Here is a 20,056-nt window from a genome sequence, read left to right as displayed (position 1 = left end):
ATAAGTTGACAATCGCAGACACAATTCCATACGCTTCGTTGAAGGCCCCTAATCATGCCACGAGCGTTTCGACGCAGCCCGCTGCAATGCATCATGATACAGAACGCTATTAACCAATCCAATAGGAATATCATATAATTCGGGAATGGCATCATTTTCCGCGCTCGCAAAATATGGGTTACGTGTACCAGGTTCCTGCGAGGGTAACGCAATACGCGAATCTAGGGAGTGGACACAGATCAATTGGGGACAATGAAGTGAATGTACTTAGTCCACACCTGTGACAGAGCCCATCTCATCGAAAGCAGGCGTAGCTCGAATTGCGAGGGCAAAGTAGACGAAGTATGTCAAGAGCACCGTTACGACAGTCCATGACGGGACTAACAGTGCCCATTCACTGTATTCATGTAGGATCATCAATCACTAAAACCCGAGTGTAAGTTCTTCACCGAGACGCACCGGTTTGGATACCAAGTCACCCCGCACCATACCAACCACTCATCCGGTAGGATAGCCCACAACAGGTACAACAGAAACAGGAGATAGGTTGACGTCCACGCGACAAAACCGTAGAACTCTGGCGCCCTACTACGTTGTTCTTCTGGTTCAGGAGGCCAACGATATGGTGCTGTTGGCGATCTTGGAGAAGTGTCTAGAAGGACTTTGGAAGGAGAATCGGCCATATGGGCATCGTTGAGCAAGCCGACGCGCTCTTGCGGTGTCGTGGTCAAGAGGAGAAGCCTTTGGTCCTATTTTTATTATTGACAGCCAAGCTTAATGTGCCCACGCGCCCCGCACGAATACCACCGCGTTCACTGACTCAACAACACAAAGCATTTGTGAATGAAAATATGCCTAGTTAGTGTGTGTGCTACTATGTACATAATGTGTGCAATGAGAAAAAGAAAGATAGTAATGTAGATGAATACATATAAATGAATAGAAGAGCCTGCTGACAATGATTTCAATCGCCGACTCGCTCTTATTCTGCTAATCAAACCGCAATTTGAGGCCAAGGAGGCGCTTTCAAAATAACCAGCGCTGAGTCTGAAAGGACAGAGAGCTGGCGAGAAGGAGTATGTAAACGTGAGCATGCGAAGATTCATTGCTTAAGTTTTACGGTCACGCTGAGAAGGAAAAGAAAAGAAAACGACATGAGTGAATCACATCTTTATCAATTTTGAAATGAATGTTGTTCTGCGTGTTGTCTGATTCTATATTTCAGGAATTTTTGAACACAGCAGAAGAAAAAGAAATAGAATGCGGATAAGGAAGAGAAATCAAAAGGAGAGAGTATTCACCTGCGGGACGCGATATGGACGCGAGTCGTCGCCATAGGAATGACCGTAGGTGTCGTAGGGGGAAGCACTGGAGGTTGTACTTCGGCGGTCGATGCCTTCGTGCGAGTCATACGCGTCCGCCAACTCGTATCCACCTGTCGGTCCATATCTGCTCGAAAGATTGATTGGAGAAGTCGAAGTGCCAGGAGAAGATGTTGTAAAAGAATGAATCGAAACGGACGGTGATGTCAATGCTGGATAGACAGGGCCTAGCACTCGACAGTTGACTGTGCCCGAAGAATCTCCAGGACACGGCGGAGAGCATCTGCACGATTTCATGGTTGATCTCGAGGGACCCAATGATGAGCAGGATTGGCGCGAATGCAGATTAGTCATGGATAGACGGTTGGAAGGCCCCAACTGCGTCGCCGGCGTGTCTTGGTCGACAATCGAAGAGATCAGCATAGTCGATGTAGAGGCAGAGACTCCCTGTGTCGGGGACCTGGAGGCAGTAAATGATGAAGGGGAATGATGCGAACTTGGTACATTCTGTCCAGAAAGAAGGCTTGGCCGTGAAAGTAGAGCTCGATCGCTGTAATCATTGTACATATCGTCGTCGTTGGCGTCGTCAGATTGGCTATGTATATCCAGTCGTAACCGTGGGCGCATAGATGTGGGATTCTCTTCCACGAAACGTCCTCGCATATCTTCTTGGTGCACATTTTCCTCCTCTTTCCTCGCAGCATCCTGGCCTTGGATAGTGTCTTGTACTGCATGCATATCCGCCACATTATGGCCTGCACGCAAGGCGCCCTGCCTATCCACACTCAAAGGCATCCACCTAACTCTATATCCATTAACCCGTGTAGAAGGTGTAATTCGGCCTTCAGGTATTTCTTGTTGGCGCAAAGAGCCCGACTGTCCCCTTACGTCCAACCTTTTGCTGCTAGCCCCTACTCGATACAAATCTGACGATGAAGCATGTACGTTCCTATTTGAATGTTCAGGGGCAAAAATCATCGGAGTATCGAATCCGACGACATATGAAGGTTCTTCTGGCACTGATGGAGGCATTGCCGTTGGAATAACGCCATGCGTCCGCATATGTCGTCTTGCGTTCGACCGAACTCCAAACGTACGCGTGCAACCGGGATAGTCACAGGGAAATGCTATGGTTTGTTACATTCAGATTATGGCAAAGCGGAGAAAAAATGCAGACGCACGTCTTTCATTGCTATGGGTGTTCATGTGTGTTTTCAACCCGCTAGGCCTACATTGGACAAAAACAGTCAGTTCAAGGGAGAAATTATTCAGTCGTTTTCATCTGCATTAGATGACATCACACGTTATCGGCATCTTCTGCTTTCTTTTTCGCCTCTGCTAAGAGGCTGCGAGCGCCAACAAAAGCGTGTTAAAACAGTCCAAAAGCTCACCTAGGAAATTTCTTGTGGCAAATTTCACATTCATGCATTTTTGATTTCTTTTTTTTCTTAATTGTTCCTGCAATCATTGGAGGTATTGTTGCAGGGGTAGACGCCGGCCCTGTGCCAGGTCTCTCCGCGATAGTCGTCTCAACTGTTCGCTCTTGCTCTGTTCGGCCGCTCCCAGCTCTCGACAGGATATTGTCGTCTTCCGGGGCCGGGGCATCAAACCTGGGCGGAGGCGCGGATAGGCGTTCATACTGCATTTTTTTCTGCGTGCTGACGCCAGTATTGAGATTGCTACCGGTCCCAAAGTCATGATAAGAAGAAAATTTGGATGAACTTGAGGGCTCGATGTAGCTGTCCTCATTAATGGAATATGGATCGGACGTTGCCCGCGATCGTGGAGGATGAGGATATGGCAAAGTCGGCGGGAGTGAGGGGAGAACGACGTTGGGGGTGTTTCTTCTGTTGATTGGACTGAAGCTGGTATGAGAATGTGATTCTGATCAAAAGGAGGAGGTAGTTAGCTATGGTGGGAATGAGAAGAGCAGAAGATGTATAGATAAACAATAAGTTGTGGGCCACGTACGTGTAGGAGTGGCAGGATTACTTGTGGCCGCGTTCAGGTGTCGATGTTGGTGATAATGTCCTGGAGGGTGATGAGATTGTGAATAGTGGATATGTGGTTGCGAGTATAAGTGTTCTCCGTGTTGTAGATCGTGATGATAAGTAGGTTCATAATCATGATGTTGATCATTTCCATGCTGAAAGGGACGCGAAGGATTGTTACTCATGGGAATGGAGGACGTCTGCTCCATTGATGGAAATGATAGCAGCTTATGTGTCGCTTCGTCTGAATGTGTATCATCCAGATGAGAATCCGGATGAGAGTGCTCAGATGCATCCGATGCATTTGATACTCTTCGAGATGATGCATAGCGCGATGTCCCAGGCTGAGAAGCATACCCTGTCGCTCTATCAGGAAGAGAGCTGTATCCACGATTGTCTTGCGATATGTTTTGCAAATTGCTGGATGAAAGAGTATGGTGCTCTCTCAAGGTGGAGCGATATTGTCCAAGCGGCGACCGCGAGGAGTGTTCTTCTTGTGAATAATGGGATTTGGCGTTGAGAGGAGGTAGGGTATCATGATCAGCAGGGTATGTAGTTTCGGATAAAGAAGGGTATCGGTTCATGGAATAGACCCGGTAATGATTTGATGAATGGGGATGCAAGCCGGTACGCGGATCATCTAAATGCGAAGTGTATTCGTAGCTGAGGCGATCATGGTTGTGCGATGTTTCTAAGTACTTATGAGCGTCCGGGGGCATTGGATGGCTTGAGAGGTGATGAGATGACTCGCTTTGGCTGAAATCGGATATGCCGCTATATGTACGATGACTCGGAGGCTCCAAGTGAGGGTGTGTGTGTCTTGAATGTGAATGGATCGGTTCAGAAGAAAATGGTTTGCGTGAGGAAGAAGTATATGCCGGAAACTGCACATCGTTTGCACTCTTCTGTGAATACGAAATTGATTCGTGGAGTGCATGATGCCCAGTTTGAGTGTTCATCCCTGCGGTTTTAATTAGAACAGGATCGGCGAGGATAATTTTATAATTAACGGACCGAACGGCTGTGATGGTGGTGCTGTAGAGAGAGCCCCTTGCGATAGTAAGTGGGATTCTTTATGCGACTGAACAAAATAATATCTCTGCGAAGTGGCCTTGGGAACCTAACCAAAACTGAAAAATCACAAGCATATCAGTCTTCACATGTCGAGTACTGGTGTTTCTGTTGCTTACCGTTTGCTTTCTTGCGATGGTCAAAAAAATTGACACCAGGTGGCCTATGTCGCGATTGCAATGAGGTTCATCGAAGTTCTGTGATGGAAATGGACGGACATAGGTTCACAAAAGCTTGCTTATTCAAGGCCTAAATGGTGCTAGGCAAAATTCGAACGCGTTACAGACACCGTAGTGTGCCGTAAATTGCACCTGGTTGTTTTTTGTCAGTTCTAAAAAGATTCGCATATCAAAATGGGGGAGTGCGTACGTGTAGGGTGGATTGGCGCGGAAGGAGACGATCACTGGGAAGGGAAAGGGAGTTGTTGCTTGGTTTTTGGGTACACAGATTGGACGCCATATTTTTGGCAGGCACGCTCGCGATGATGGCGACAAACACCGCGTAAATAAATTACGTCAGATAAAATTATGGCCTTTGCTCGTTCCTCACCACAACAGATCACAACAAAGGCACCCAGCGCGGCGTCTCTTCTCAGTTTAATCATGCCTTATACTGTATCGATATCTCCCATGCAAATTACCGGCTCGGAAGGACACAAATATTGTCTGTTGTCAGGTACACAAATGGATATCAGAATTTCAACCTGGATCCTTCACTCTTTCGAGCAGGGTAAATAGGTCATAAGCCACGGAATGTGCAGAAAGCTCGTTTGGCTCGATCTCGGTGCTATTATCACCTCAGTAACAACTTGCTGTAACCCATGACCTTTCGTGATACATTGATTTGAATCATTCGCCTTCAACTTGCTTTCAAATTTCCTTTCCGAATGGACAAAGCAAAATGGAGATGATGAACTGAGAAAGACCTGTCCTTTCTGGGAATGCTGCCCAATTAAATCCATGGAACAATTTGGATCAATGGCAGACATGGTAGCTTTTTATGAGAGAACCAGGCTTATCTACCGTGGCTGACTGCATAAAAATTTAAGAAAAGCTAATAATCCTAAATCGGATACCTACCCTGCAAAACCCAGTTCGCGGAACCTCGTTGCAAATTATTGACTCGGTAAGTCTCGAAATTCCAATCCATATACTCTCCGCGGCCAATTTATGAACACTGAATTTTCGAAACACTACACAGTGGCGGTGCTTTTCAGTCCGAACGACTTTGAACTTGATTTGACCTTGATGCCTCGATGAGACGACGAGGAGCACTGATACTGCCAGTATTGAGACATCATATTTTTAGCACAGATATAGAACATGTTGTTCAAGTTCGCCCGAGAGAATAACTTCTCAAGATCTCAAGGCTAGGTTTGCCTAATTGTCAGGTAGAGAGCATCGGCCACAGAGCTCTTTGAAATTTGACCTTCTGTCGGAGAATAAATCGGAGTTGAAAATTAAACTATTAGCTTGGTCACGACCACGGAAGAGGCATGCCCCTTGGCCTGCTGCATTGAACACCTCGCGATCGTGCCCAATAACTCGTTGCATCAAACTTGTCGTCAAAGAATACGTGCTCGATCGGAGAGGTTTAATGTGTGAACTCAAGTACAGAGTTCTTTTTTAAAGCAATCTTACTTCGGTCCATGGCCTCCGCCGCACAAGTTATCCTCAAAACTCAAAAGAGATCCCTGCGTCGAGCTTTAGGCAACGAATTGAACAAGATACCTCAGTCATCTCTGGAAGAGCAATGTGGGCAGTCATACTTGTTGAATTTACCATTTCTCTGATTCTTGTCTTCGTGGATCGCAATGCAAAGCCCATGCAATTACCGAACGCGTTTTATCCCTACCTGCATTTCAGGAGTGTCGATCAATAAGCTGCTACCTCAGCATGCCTACAGGTGAGGTGCGAACTGCGCCAATAGTAAACGCTATCTTGCATGCTGGTAAGTTGATTCGATCGATTGACGATACTGCCTCGCCTCAAAGCTGCATCACAAAGGCAAAATGCTATTCGTTCCAAAAATCCTAACGAAAGACGGGACTATGGATTTCTTCCGTATATACTCTTCTGCCGATCTTGCATCGCTTCCAAGTGGAACGTGGGGGATCAAGGAACCAGGGGAATCATTGGAAGGAGGTCAAACACGGTCTCGAGGTGTGTGCTTTGGGGGTATTAACCTCAACTGCCAGCATAATCATGGTCCGCCTGTATAGTTCTCGGAGTGCCACCCGAGCCACTGGACGTCATTCTTCTACCCGGTACACCTTCAGTGTGATATCATGCAGAGATTAAAAACGCATACTGACAGGATCTTTCTAGGAGTTGCATTTGATCGCACACTCTCCCGGCTTGGGCACGGCAAAGGTTACTATGATAGGTTTATCACAGCATATAACTCGGCGTTCGCATACTCGCCGTCATCAACCTCCGTCACCTCTGTATCATCAAATCACCGGAAACCACTGCTCGGTACGTCTGGATCTTTCTCCTCCGAAGTAGTGGCCTCAGGCAGCTATATGTGACAAAGTGACTAATGGCTAATTATTTGTTAGTTGGTCTTGGACTGCGCGAACAGCTTTTGCCAGGGGGGGAGGTTCCTATTGGAGAACATGACTGGAAAATGGACGTCATTATCACTCCCGATGAAACTATCACTTCTGACAGCGCAGAGAAAGCAAGTATCGCAACCAAGGCATGAGTCGGCTGTGAAGTCGAGGTGGGTCAGGACCTCGAGATTAAGCTAAATCCCAGGCTGTGCCGGAATTTCTTTCCTCAGGAGGATAATGGTCTATAACGGTACAGTCCTGCTAAAAATTCACTTACCCATCGTCACCGAAAATGTAGAATGATCCCTTTATCTTTTTTCAACACCACCTTTCTTCGAGCGGTGTGGAATGGAACTTGCTTGAAAAGTTCTACGACCATCAAGTAGCTTCGATTCTTTTGCTTACTCATCATCTATTGGTATGAAAATTTATTCATTCCTAAGTTTATTTTTACCACCTATTAATTAATGAGGTAGTCATGTCAAAGAGTATATGGCAGTTTTTGTTGTCAGTTGCACACTTGGAATAATCTTCCGTTTCGTCTGTTGATATGCCTTAGGTGGAATGTTGGCGCTGTTCAATGCGGTTACACTGTACAGTCATCTCCGCGTAGTGTCAGTGAGTCTATTTAAAATGTATGCCACGTCCACATATGTAAAAGGTGAAATGCGGCGGTGATGTATAGCAGTCTTGGACCTCAGTATAGCCATCTACATTTCAATACAGCTTCACGACTACTTTTATTGGACTGTGTGTCCACGGTCCAATTATAGTCTTAATTGGGGTCAAAAGTATTGGAGACCCTCTTCGTGACGGGCTTCTATTAAACCTTCTGAGAGTCTCTTACTCCCTAAACTACCCCACCTCTTCAATTAAAAATGGCAGAATGTATGTTAGGTATGACCAATGGTCATACGTTATCAATGGGTCGACGCGTGGAATGAACCCTTTTGGCTTCCCGATGTCGGAAGTCATCGACATGATTTGGGCGGGATGTTTCTCAGGCGTGTGCCGTCTGTCTTCTTTTTTGGGCTTGTAGCAGCGCAATGTTGTGCAGATGATCATAACCGACCTCGTTCGGATTCAGAAAGATACATCAGTCAATCTATGGATCGATGGAAGTTGGATAGTTCAAGATGGAACTCTCAATGAAGATGCATTTCACTAGGACCGAATCGCCACGTCGTATTTTAATGGAATGATCGTAGATTGTGTGCAACATGCTCATTGGGAAATGAGCTGCGTACTGAAGCAGCTTCACCGATGGAACGCCATATAGCCTTGTATAGTTTTTATGATCACAGGGCACATATTATTTATCTGTGTATCGGTCTATCGGCCGAAACCACCGCAACGAGGATAGTTCGATTGGAGAAAGTACATATCGATGGTTGTACACGGGCATGCTGATCGTTAGGAAAGAACGAGCAAAGTGTGATTTCTACATCATTGTGAGTGAAAGATGCCTGTTGTCATGCTTCCAAGTGTTACTACACAATTCAGTTGTCAGGTATGTTGGGTGTATCATGTATGGGAGTAAAATTCTACAAGAACTTCGTAGTAAAATTCAACTACGGAAGATGGAAAGAAAAATAAGGAACAGCTGACCGTGGATGATACAATAGGGTGCATAGAAATTCGAAAGCAATAGCAAAGTTCCGACGCGCGGCGGCGACAAGCCTGGATGTTAGCGTGTGGAAGGTACAGCCTAGGATATGCCACCAGGGAAGGGAATGATATTTGTGTGATTGTGTGCCCAGGTACAGCATCATAGGGGTACAAGGTCGTCTTCAGAATCAGATTCTCCATTTTGCCGAAGCCCGCACTTGGCCAACTCGTCTGCAAACGGAGATTTGACAAAGGATTTGGCGCGGGGTATAGGGCCATCTGAATGTTCCATGACCCAGTCGTGGAGAAGGTCATTGATTCTAAAAGGCAGTGAGCGGCGAGAGAACGGAAGCGAATTACAATAAAACGCAATTGTCAATATTGCTTTGCAGTGATGATCGTGAATATTAACAAATGGCAGCCACTCACTCTTCCGAATGTGTTACGTTCCCAAAGTGAGGAGCGTCCTTCACCTGCGAGAGTCTGGGTTGTAAGCCTGCTGAGGCAAGGCGGCTTCGAAGTTCCTCGACATAGTGGAGAGGGTATGCAACATCACCGCCGCAATGCACCAAATGGACAGGGCACTCGATTTGACGCAACTGAGCAAGATCGTGTGGTTTTCGGTCAACAAAGAAGTCGACGGACACGGTGTGAAAGGCACCAAAATTTTCTGGGGACCAGTTTTTTATCGCCTGGGGTAAGGTATATTGAACAAGTCTACATGGTGGCCATCAAAAGAAAATATATCAAAATCGGCGAGCAGGTACGAATAATATCAGGCAAAGCTTACGCGGAGACGATACTTTCGTTGCTTTGGTTGAAGCCCAGCTGAACTGCACCGAGGACGGCGTCAAGCATAGCATCCTCGTCGGGGTTGTCGTTCTTACGACCTGCAACCCAACAATCATATATTTCTTGACGCCCAGAGGCGACATCGTCAGGCTGAAAAGGCATGTATAAGGCGGACATGAAGAATATAGAGCATATCGAGCCAACTAAACTTACCTCCACCAATGGGAGCGGAGAAATCATGAAAGTAGACAGAACCTGTTCGGGATGTGCAACTGCCATTTGCAAGGCCACACAAGCGCCCATGGACACGCCTACTATATGACACCGTGGTAATTTCAATGCTTCCTGAGAATCACTTAGCGCCATCGACATCATGGAGTTGAAAGACACTCACAATAAATTTTGAGACGTCCTCTGCTACCTCTGCCCGTCTGGCGGTGGGTGGAACTGGTCCAACAGTGTTTCCATGACATCGAGCGTCAACTCCCACCAAGTTAAAGCGTCTCAGCCGAGGACTCGCAAATTGATCTATTACTTGTCAGTATAAAGCTAATGCTTCGAATAAAGCTAGACTCACTATGGAACATGACTGCGGAGACATATACGGGGTGTAAGAAGAGGATTGTTGGGAGAGAGGGGTCTATATTTTGTGCGTTCTCAGAATCCGGGGTCGAGATGACATAGTTGAAAAGAACGTTTCCGGTGGCGGTCTGGACTTTGAGATGAGGCATGGTGTACTCTAAGAATCAGGGAAAGTAGACTGAGGTAGGTTGATTTTGAGGGGGGAAGAGGTGGGAAAGATATGCTAAAGATATGTATTTCTCTCCAGATAATCTTGTTCCCGCTAAACCAAGACATGATCGGTTTTCCAGATTTGTCCGCCCCTAGAATCCTGACGTGAAATCATACTGAAATCATTGGTCCGCGCGGCATTTCAGGACGTGAGTGGCCACAGAAATATGATATCGACCTGTGGAGATGTGCTGCCAAGTACGTCGCCCAGCAGCTTCCGCCTACTCTACGGTGCGGTACAACTTGGCACGAAACTATACGGTCGGGTTTGTTCATCGACTACTATAATTCAAAAATCTTAGCTTCCAGCCCAGCATTTCATTTATACCTCCACCTAACATCTTCTAGATAGTAGATATATTGAGACTTTATTCAAGTATTAACTCAGGTTAAGATCGAAAGTATCGCTCAAAAGCAGATTCACTGGCCCCATTTCTCAGCATTGAGCAGAAACGCTTTGACAACAGGCATATCCGAGACATCGAAAAACAGGGTCTGAGTCTCGTGCGCGTGGCCAAAAGAAGACCTGAACAGGCTGGCCCAACGATCGTTGGTCAAATGATAGGAAATTCAGGGGCTACATATAAAATGTCTCCTGTACCCTCAAGCTCTCCTCAAGTCAACCAATATCGTTGCGAATTATTACGCCGTTGCCCATTGGATCGAGGGTTACAAAGTGGAATACGAAATATGTAATAAAAATGAGACACTGGATACCCTGATACCACTAAATATAATTGATCGTGAGTTGAAATTCCCCAACGCAACCTGATAATCATGATAGTTAGATTGTAATTTCTTAGAGTTATAGACTATAGTATCAGCATATAATATAACAAAAGTACTTGGGAAGTAAAACCAACCCACCAAGTCTTCCATTACAGAGTTTTCGAGAAATATTTAATGACATAGTGTCCTCGATGAAATTTATTGGAAATCAAATACCAGCACAGCAGCATACTAACTTCCTTCGTACTGGTTTAGTCGTCTGTCGGGCTGTGCCGCCGCGCCACCTACACCGCTTTGCGTTGTCCACACTGGTCCACTTGGGAGCGGTGGTGGTCAAATTCTAGTACAATATGACCAACATACCTATACAGCTCTCTACAGTACTCCAAATGCCGCAGAAGCACAGCACTATTTGAGGCAGAAATATCAGTTTATTGGAACCGAGCCAAAGGATAGGAGTATTACGGGCGGAGCCGAACCCTTTTAGAAAGTGATCGAGATCCGCGGCGCAGTGTGCCCACATGCCTAAAACGTGCGCTGGCTTGGAGGCGCTTCTTCCAAAAATGTCATTCCCAATGCTAGAATTTGATAACGTGCAATGCTTGGTCGATAAGCCGCCGTGTTAAGGCGGAAAGGGGGTCGTCCGAAATGCTGTAGGATATGTGTTATATGGAGAGTGCTTGATTCTACAATGATGGACCACTCCAAGGCTGCGGTCAAGCACAAAATAATTAGGCGAGGAGTGGGCTTCCTAAGTTGCTACAAAGACAAAGATTTAGCGCCCGTACAGATGCACGGATTCCCTTGTGACGAGACAGAATGATGGTAACCAGAGATAAACTATTTGTGAGCACAACATAGAATATCTATTCGCTCCAAATTTCAAGATCCCAATTGCGAGATTGCCAAACGATAAGTATACAGAGTACAATATGATACAATTTGTTTGTCTCTATGTATTCAAGATAGGGTATGTATGGGTATCTCGGCATCGCCGGGCTTTTATACAGAGAAGTTAATATACATTAGTGGAAATGCACCTAAAGAACATTAAACGGCCTTGGATTGGAATGTAGAATTTGTCGAAGTCCAAAATGACTGGCAAGAAAAGCCCTGTTGTCCACCTTTCATACACTGTTTACTTTGGCAAAGCAGAAAACGATTGTGCGTAGTGGCATATATCTCGGGAGGGCACACCCGCTCGGATATGTTGCAAGAACGGGCATTCATTTGGCGAGTCAAAAATGTGCAGGGACGTGCCGTTTTCGACAGCCGAATGAATGAAATTATCAGGTAATCGGTACACAGTGTAGGGGGCGTATATGAATTACACCATGGCGGCTTCATCTTTGGGGACAAATAAGCGGGTCAGGTTAAGGGGATTGGGCAGCTTGGTCTCCGAAATGGCGAGATGAATGGCGAGGATAACGGCAAAAATGACACCTAGGCAAGCGGCGGCAGAGACAATGCGAAAGTATTGGCAAATGACGAATAAGACCTGAAGAAAGGCGGAAAGGGAACTCGACATGAAAAAGGTCCTGGGGAGAGCGTAGGCCAGAGCGACACCTTGAAATTTGAAGCGCGACGAACAGACATTGGACAGGAAATCGTGAGCAGAAGCGGCCCCGGATGTGTCAAGGCCATCGTGACGATAAATGAGGTATGCAGAAGAAATGAAAGCAAGAGCGGCAAGAGAGGACGACGTATAAGCAAGAACAGGGTATACCGGAAGGAAGAAGCAAAACATATGGAGACTAAATGCTTGATTAGGATCCATAAAGCACAGGATTTACCCAGAAAGAAACTTACAGAAGAATAGCGATGGATCCGCCAGCGACCTTTTGCCAACCGCTTATACAAGAAGCCATAAAGGAATTCCAGTCAGATCCATAGACAAATTTATCGTTGTAGATTTCGTTCAGGCGTCGAGAGTATCTCTCGGATGAGTTGAAAGTGAGCGCAGACACAAGTGATTGAGACCACCGGCTCTCGGTCTCCGCTTCAACGAGAATGGAGGCATCCCGAGAAAGCCGGGATTGTTCTTGGCCGAAATGGGTTTCGTATCGGTTATAGACTATTGCACAGGTTAGAAATGCATCTCCGTGAAAACCAACAGCCTTCGCACCAACTATGCCCCATAGCCGGGCAACATATGACACTGTATAGCCATCATGGATACGATCTAGCAGATCTAAAATCAGAATTTGCTTATTATAAAATAGAGTTGCATTACCTCGTGAGGCTGTCAAAAGATTTAAAAACTTTTCACAGTCTTTTGCCTCATATGGAAAGGTTGAAAATTTGGATGTCAGAGTATCTAATTACGATTCCTGAGAATGGATGAATCCCACACGAATGCAAGACATACCAGCCAAAGCATGAGAGAACACAAGAATAAGGTCCTCGAGGCACCTGGGATGTAAACCGCCGACGTGCATGCAGAAATTTTCAACGTGTGCCCAATACTGAATTTGGAGAGCAAGTTCTGGATTTAGGGTTAGAGGACTTCATATAGTCACCTACATGTTTCACATACTGAGATGAGAAGAGGAGATTGTGGGGTGCACGCCAACTTCTGTAGTGTCGTATTGCTCCAGCCAGAAAATAGCTTGTGTGTATCGGTCGATGAAATAGTAGTTGCAGTCATTGCCGTCCAATTGCAAAAACAGCTCCACTACCCCAGATGGGAGCAAAAATCCCTTGTCAAGTGCCATCTTCTCAACAAGCGATGCCCAAGCGCATATCCGTTCTCCGACTTCCGAATTGTAGAGATATTCATCAGTGACGACGCTTAATCCTGTGTTCCGGTGAAAGTAGAGTTTTCCTTCGGGATGAATAAACGGCAGCCAATGCGCGGGCAAATATGTAGGTCTGGCAAAACGAGTTGAAACACACAAGGCTGCCGCGAGGCATGAAACTACTTACGAGGCATCGCAGGTTGAAAGAAACATCCCTGGTTCTATTACGGTAGATGCGCGCTGAACTCTGTAGTGGGTCAGTGTCGAAAGGAAAAAAGAACAGACAACGGACTGACTTCTTGGTCACGGCGTATCGGCCAGACTGTTGTGCCACTATTGGTCGGAGAGTACCAAAAGCAACCCCATGTTTAGAATTTTGCCCTGCAAAAGGAGGAGATTGCATTGGACTAAACGGTGGTGAAGTAGGAAAAGGAAAAGGAATGAAGATGCTCAATACATACGCACTCTTCACTTTATATTTCCTTTACCTTCATGAGGCGATGAGTTGCTGTGCGCACACAGGTTATGTCACTGTCACAATGTAACATCACGGGTACAATGGAGCACCAATCCATTTACCTGTGCCACTCTGGGGACCCTAACCCAGCCGGCCATGGTATGTCGTGAACGGTGACCGAACCGTCACACACAAAGTCACTGACCAATATACAGTCACCTCCGTGTCCCTGCCTACATTGCAACCTGTGTCAAAACGAAATTTAAACTACATAAACAGTAAATGCCTTTGGAACTGTGAAGATAATACTGCGACAAGCAAAGGCATGCTTAGGGACTCTGCCTACCGAAAATGACCTCCAATGATTGCTTACCAAGAATGTATTATTTCCTAATAGTAATAACGACGCCGTGATGTTATCGATGGTACTAATGGTCCCATAGCTGTTGCTGATACATACCCCAACGTCCAACAACGATGTCAACAGAGGAAATTCGAGTCGACAATGATGATCACACTAACGAAGGGTGAAACGCATACAGACCTACTACATGTACAATACATGGAATTGATGCTTTTGATTTCAGGTATCCTATAGAGAACGAATCTCAGGCGAAGGCGTCTATCAAGGACAGTGAAGAAGTAAGCGCCCACACAGGAGAAGATGCAAACAAGGATAAGGGGTCAGATGAAGAGGGCGATAAACAGGACGGCACTGCAGAACAAGGTATACATCACTTAATCCTCATTTCCCTCGGCATTGAACGTTACTCTCATCAATGATTAGCGCCTCAAATCCCAATTGAAGCATCGAAGACTGAAGATAGGGCAGAGGATGAAGATGAGGATGAGGATGATTCCGACGATGATAATTTCCCTATCAACGAAGAGTACGCCCGTCATTTCTCATCACTGTACCACTAACAATTTGCTTTCAGTGCCCCCCGGGGCCGTGTTGTTGGGCCAGTAGCTGGCCAAAGGCCCCCTAAACCTCGATAATATGTCTTCATTAATCTGGAAATGTCATCTTCATTCTCTATCAGTCATTTTCGGACCTTCAGACCGCCTAATATTATGGAAAACTTTGGCAAGAATGACAGCTTGAACTCGGCCTGCTTCAAGTTCCATGGCATATGAGATATGTCTCCGAGCTCGACACTCATTAGATGATTTGCAAGCCATAGGCATTCGTTAAATAACGCTGTGCGCTTGGAGTGTCTATTACTGGTTGTCCTGTGTCCGGGATGCCAATCAGCGCAATCCGTGGTACCGACATTTTGATGCTGTGACAAATGTGAGATAGATAATACCGTTCAACATATCTCTGCGCCACAGCTTGAACCCGTCGATGACTCCGGACTGTGGCAAAGGACAGCTTTCATAAGTATAGGTTGTAAATGTCAGCTGAAAACCAGCAGATGTGCTCTTCAATAGCTGCGTATGAGTCGTCATTCATATACAGAGGGGGATCGACTATGCATTCACCGATTTAGTATAGTCCATTGGTCTGCAACCCTCCTTTACCATCAAAAGCAACATAAATGTGTTCATGACATTTTTATTTTGCTAAGGAACAGGGTTCGTGACTCATCCTGTACTTGTCTAGTTTAATTCACTCAACAACGGTACACATTTTCGGCTTATCATTCCTTTCTATAAGAAGCCTTCAATACATAAAAAGCATTCCGATCTTTTACCAGTCTGTCTAAATATCTCACCCAAAAAGATGTTGACCAAAGCTTAAAATAAATACAGTGGAAACCCTTGATAATTGAATCTTGACGCGGACACCCGAGACTCCACTAAATGCTTTAATCATTTATGTCCATAAGCTGATCATTGCATTTTCACTGAGCCATCCTACTAGCCTCATTAGATGTATGATCATCCATCTAAGGCGGCACTTTCCTCAAGTACACCAGTGTATGTACTTCATGACGTTTTTTACTTAGCGCCGTAGAGAGTGCTAATTCCTTCCGACTTCTCAGGATAAATATGAATACGAATCTTTGAATTAAAAGTCCCGTCATGCACGCGAGAAATCATATAAGAAACGAAGGATAGATAAGGTCGTTGAAGGTTAAATATGTGTACGGCCCCCTTCATTTGCACACAACCTGTGTGAATCATAAAGGTAACACCTATCTCGTTCACCGTATATATGCTCCCGAGATTTCTACAGTACCTCACACGGCGGTGATTCTTGATTTCAGACTGAGTACATCTCACCCCCACGCTAAGAATATCACCCATCCATTCATCGGTGTTCAATTGCGGTATATTGAAAGGTAATGCTCGACTTTGTATCTGAATAGCAGGTCGTTCTTCGCAAGAACCTTGCAACAGCGACTTTACACATAACTGGAAGGGTTGAACTAAATTTAAAGAAGAATGTAGTAGAAGTTATCGCATTTGCGGCATCAACGAACCGAGGAGCCGGACTTCACATGTTCACACCCCTCTTACAAGTCCGCTGACTACCGATTGTCGTACCCGGTAGCCAGGTCTCAGCTGTATATGGGTACATTGCTCTTTTTACTGGTGAGCGGCATACGGCAGCGTGGGGATTGTGAGGATGTATCACAAGAGCCTAGGCTTCTGAGGTACGGCACATCGTCAGTTGACTCTCTTATCAAGCGCTCATTACTCTGCTTTCGTGATACAGAGGGAGCAATCGACGTGCCAAGTCAATGGTGAGCTACCCCATCTTTCGTCTTGTGTGGATCTAAGCGCCCAAAGATCGCAAAGAGCGGCATTTCAATCTACTGTAATCGGACGGACACACATACTAGTGAATTGGACCTTACGATGGTAATCGGCCAACTATTCTGTTTTGTCAGAGCAACAAAACAGATATATATACAATCTATTTGAAGCCAACTGAGGGTTCCCCCTCTCTCACATACTATCCTACTCTCACCAATGGACAAGATAACCGAAGCCCTCGCAAAGGTGACAAAGTGGGTATATCCTGGTTGTATGGTTGTATCAGTCGAAGTCAATCTCATCAAATCCAACTACACCTTTACTCGGACTATAACAGGAATGTCGTTGCACCTACTGGTATTCCTATCAACCCAGTGACAGGGTAAGGCCTTCTCCGCAATTCGGCGTAGTTCTACAGGAGTGGTATTAACCGCATCTTTTGCTCAGGCCTGAAGCTCCAGAGTACGCTCGATCTGATTCATTAGAGTTGTACAGACGCGCTCAAGAAAATTTTTTCGCAGCATTCGCTCTCGAGGACCTATCGATCCACAGACTATTGGGTCTCTGCACCCGAATGCTAATGTACCAAGAATCGATGTACCGTATCCCGGCGGATCTGTAGCTCCTCCAATTCCTCCACATGGACTTCCCTCAGGCAATCCCTACCCCCCTAATAGTGGTTTCAATTACCCATCCCATAACAGCAACTACCCTTCCAACAGCAACTATCCTCCCAACAGCAACTACCCTCCCAATGGCAACTACCCTCCCAATAGCATTCACCCCTCCAGCACCCACCCAGCACATGGGCAGCCATCCGGCTACCCTGGCGCTCATGCACACGGTCGGCCCAACCCTTATTATCCCTTTACGAATGCGTTCCCCCCTGCTCAAGGCGGCGGCGGAGGCTTTCCTCCGCCTAACGGAAATCCCCCACCTGGAGGATATCCTGCCCCAGGAAGCTATCCCGTACCGGGAGGGTATCCAGCTCCAGGAAATTATTATGGAGCCTCAAACCTTAATCCTAACTACCCCCAGCACCACGGTTACCCGACAAGGAGGGCATGATAGCGGGGTGAAGAAAAGTGGGTTAGATTCCCATTTCTGGGTTGATGTCAGTGTAGATATGGAATGAAATAAGCGTATGTCCAGTTCATGACATTACATTCTCTTGTTTTCGTGATGCTATCTCGTTATCTATGTTTGTATTTCTGTTATTACCCCGCATTTTTGGTCGAGTCTGAAAATACCCAGATAAAAATTAGTTGTTCATTACACATGTATTATACCATGGAGACACGATTTCTACTTACGATGAAAATCATTATGACACTCAATATTTTGTACCATCTAGATCATTGTCGCTGCGTGCAACTGAAGCCAGTTTGTTCTAGTCATAGGTATCCCCAATCTGCTAGCAGCCTTTAGCGAGTCATAGGTAGAAATAACAGCATATTCAGCGATCTGCGTCTGTCATACGCATGTCCATACCATGGTCACAAGCAGCAATGATTTTGAGAGATACAGTCTATGGCTCTATCAACGGATTCCTGGCCATAGAAAGTTCTTATCGGTTCAATCAGATGCCCCATCAGGCAACGACATTCCCGAAAATGGTATAAAGCACTCCCATAGATTTATCGTTTAAAGCCAGAGCGAAACGTCAATTCTCATGTGGAAAACACGTTTATCGGAGATCGTTGGAACAGATTGGCTTCGGAAGGCTGAGATGTATCGAGATTAGGAACAATCGGCATGAGGAGATCGTTCGATCTAACCATCAAATCCAAGTATCGTCGTACTTGTATTCTCCAATTATGGTCATGGGATATCCCAATTAAAATTTTGGTCACTGTAGATATGCTGTAAGGCTGTGAATAAGCGAATGGATTAATGCAATGCGAAAGCTACTTGTTCATTAAATATAAATGGTCCAAAACTAGCGACGTATGAATGACGGTAGTGCGATTGACATATGCTGAGTCGCAGGTTCCTATGGCTAAACAGACGGGAGCTTCGAGTTTCGGGATACCCATCGTCCTAGAAGAGACCTTTTGAACGGCCAACCGAGGGATGCTCTCAACTTGGACTTCGGCAAAGTTTCTTCAGTGCTTGTCTCTTGTGCTGCACTGAGTCGTTCGGGATTTTGTTGTGGACGAGTGGACATATCGTTGTCCCAAGATGACCATGTACCTATAGAAAAAATGGTAATAATAGCTGCTATACCTCCAACTATTGTCCTAGCCTCGATACTGGACTTTTGGAACGATAAGAAGCAAACACCGAGCAAAAAATTGATGACACTGTTGTTGTCAAATTCAGAACAAATAGACACTTGTTACTGACGAATTACCTCCATATCACCAATGCACTGGGTATGCTATAAAGTATAGCTGGTTTTTCCAATCCCAACACAGGATGATTTGCTTTTGAAAGGAAGGCAACCTGAACAAAAATAAGCGATCGCTGGTGATATGATCCTGTTATGACTGACATAATCCTGTGTATTGCTACCTCTATGGTGCCGTATAAGCAAGGAACCTAATGCAATACTTCCAATGTTACAAATGAGCGATAAATAGATCACAATTTGAGCCGGTGATCTGCGAGATTCCCCAAAGCGCTCAACCTCTGGAACCGATAACAGTCCAACATTGACATTGAGCATCAAGATTGCCTTCAGAAAACAGTCAAGACGCACATCGCAGAAAAATCGTGACAGTGAAACGACGCACAAGGAGAACCATCTGCTTCCATTCGTGATTTAAAGACTTCATTATAGCTTCCCAGTCATACTTATGAACGATAGCATCGACATATGCCTTTTGAAATGACCTTAGATTGCTGTCCGGAATGAAGAAAAGCAGTGGCGATGAAATTTTTATGAACCAAGTCCGAGCCAGCTTATTCTCAGCGTCAGAAAAGACAGATGCTGTCCGCTCAAGCCGAGCATGTCGCTCTCCATAGTAATTATAAAACCTAGATCGGGCTTCAATCTCATTAGGCAGTGCGTTGGGTGCTAGTATTCGCAGTTCGGACGCACCAAAAATGTGCATTATCCGAGCTGGAAGGTATGACCCTGAGTATCGAGTAGTACACCAATGAAAATTAGCACTTACAAACCAGGCTTGCGGTTCCTACAGATTGCCAGCTGATAGTATCGTCTATAACAGAGCAGTTCAGCCTCGTCAAAGGAAATTATTCCAGACTCACGCTTTACTGTCTTTGCCAGAGTCAAGGCCTGTTGAAGCTCTTCTAAGGTAAATGGCGACGCAGAAGTTGGAGAAGATATCACA

General features: G+C 45.6%; 7 protein-coding genes across 7 annotated transcripts; 3 read left to right on the top strand and 4 right to left on the bottom strand.

The window, feature by feature from the left end:
* Positions 1-48: 48 nt before the first annotated feature.
* JR316_0009022 (Phosphatidylinositol N-acetylglucosaminyltransferase subunit P) lies at positions 49-2,354 on the bottom strand (the record flags this gene model as incomplete). Its single annotated transcript, XM_047894731.1, has 4 exons — positions 49-221; positions 279-397; positions 460-749; positions 1,302-2,354. 4 exons carry the CDS (start codon positions 2,352-2,354, stop codon positions 49-51), a joined length of 1,635 nt encoding a protein of 544 aa, XP_047746190.1.
* Positions 2,355-2,619: 265 nt separating this feature from the next.
* On the bottom strand, positions 2,620-4,032 carry JR316_0009021 (uncharacterized protein; the record flags this gene model as incomplete). Its single annotated transcript, XM_047894730.1, has 3 exons — positions 2,620-2,668; positions 2,714-3,206; positions 3,294-4,032. 3 exons carry the CDS (start codon positions 4,030-4,032, stop codon positions 2,620-2,622), a joined length of 1,281 nt encoding a protein of 426 aa, XP_047746189.1.
* Positions 4,033-6,279: 2,247 nt separating this feature from the next.
* Positions 6,280-7,090, top strand: JR316_0009020 (putative 5-formyltetrahydrofolate cyclo-ligase; the record flags this gene model as incomplete). Its single annotated transcript, XM_047894729.1, has 4 exons — positions 6,280-6,334; positions 6,391-6,546; positions 6,712-6,861; positions 6,945-7,090. 4 exons carry the CDS (start codon positions 6,280-6,282, stop codon positions 7,088-7,090), a joined length of 507 nt encoding a protein of 168 aa, XP_047746188.1.
* Positions 7,091-8,706: 1,616 nt separating this feature from the next.
* On the bottom strand, positions 8,707-10,069 carry JR316_0009019 (Protein ABHD11; the record flags this gene model as incomplete). The annotated part of the gene is made up of 6 exons (XM_047894728.1): positions 8,707-8,866; positions 8,976-9,263; positions 9,337-9,488; positions 9,552-9,683; positions 9,733-9,866; positions 9,916-10,069. The coding sequence occupies 6 exons, from the start codon at positions 10,067-10,069 to the stop codon at positions 8,707-8,709; spliced, it is 1,020 nt and encodes a 339-aa protein (XP_047746187.1).
* A 2,117-nt stretch (positions 10,070-12,186) lies between these two features.
* On the bottom strand, positions 12,187-13,791 carry JR316_0009018 (uncharacterized protein; the record flags this gene model as incomplete). The annotated part of the gene is made up of 7 exons (XM_047894727.1): positions 12,187-12,613; positions 12,669-12,933; positions 12,985-13,041; positions 13,093-13,176; positions 13,228-13,344; positions 13,396-13,656; positions 13,785-13,791. 7 exons carry the CDS (start codon positions 13,789-13,791, stop codon positions 12,187-12,189), a joined length of 1,218 nt encoding a protein of 405 aa, XP_047746186.1.
* Positions 13,792-14,531: 740 nt separating this feature from the next.
* Positions 14,532-15,053, top strand: JR316_0009017 (uncharacterized protein; the record flags this gene model as incomplete). Its single annotated transcript, XM_047894726.1, has 4 exons — positions 14,532-14,581; positions 14,642-14,781; positions 14,842-14,944; positions 14,993-15,053. The coding sequence occupies 4 exons, from the start codon at positions 14,532-14,534 to the stop codon at positions 15,051-15,053; spliced, it is 354 nt and encodes a 117-aa protein (XP_047746185.1).
* Positions 15,054-16,976: 1,923 nt separating this feature from the next.
* Positions 16,977-17,828, top strand: JR316_0009016 (uncharacterized protein; the record flags this gene model as incomplete). Its single annotated transcript, XM_047894725.1, has 4 exons — positions 16,977-17,014; positions 17,098-17,142; positions 17,208-17,222; positions 17,282-17,828. The coding sequence occupies 4 exons, from the start codon at positions 16,977-16,979 to the stop codon at positions 17,826-17,828; spliced, it is 645 nt and encodes a 214-aa protein (XP_047746184.1).
* Positions 17,829-20,056: the final 2,228 nt, after the last annotated feature.

Source organism: Psilocybe cubensis, chromosome 8 (assembly GCF_017499595.1).
Source record: "Psilocybe cubensis strain MGC-MH-2018 chromosome 8, whole genome shotgun sequence".
NCBI classification, from domain to species: Eukaryota; Fungi; Basidiomycota; class Agaricomycetes; order Agaricales; family Agrocybaceae; genus Psilocybe; species Psilocybe cubensis.
Note: the sequence above shows the minus strand (reverse complement) of the source record. Positions and strands in the feature narration are given on the sequence as shown.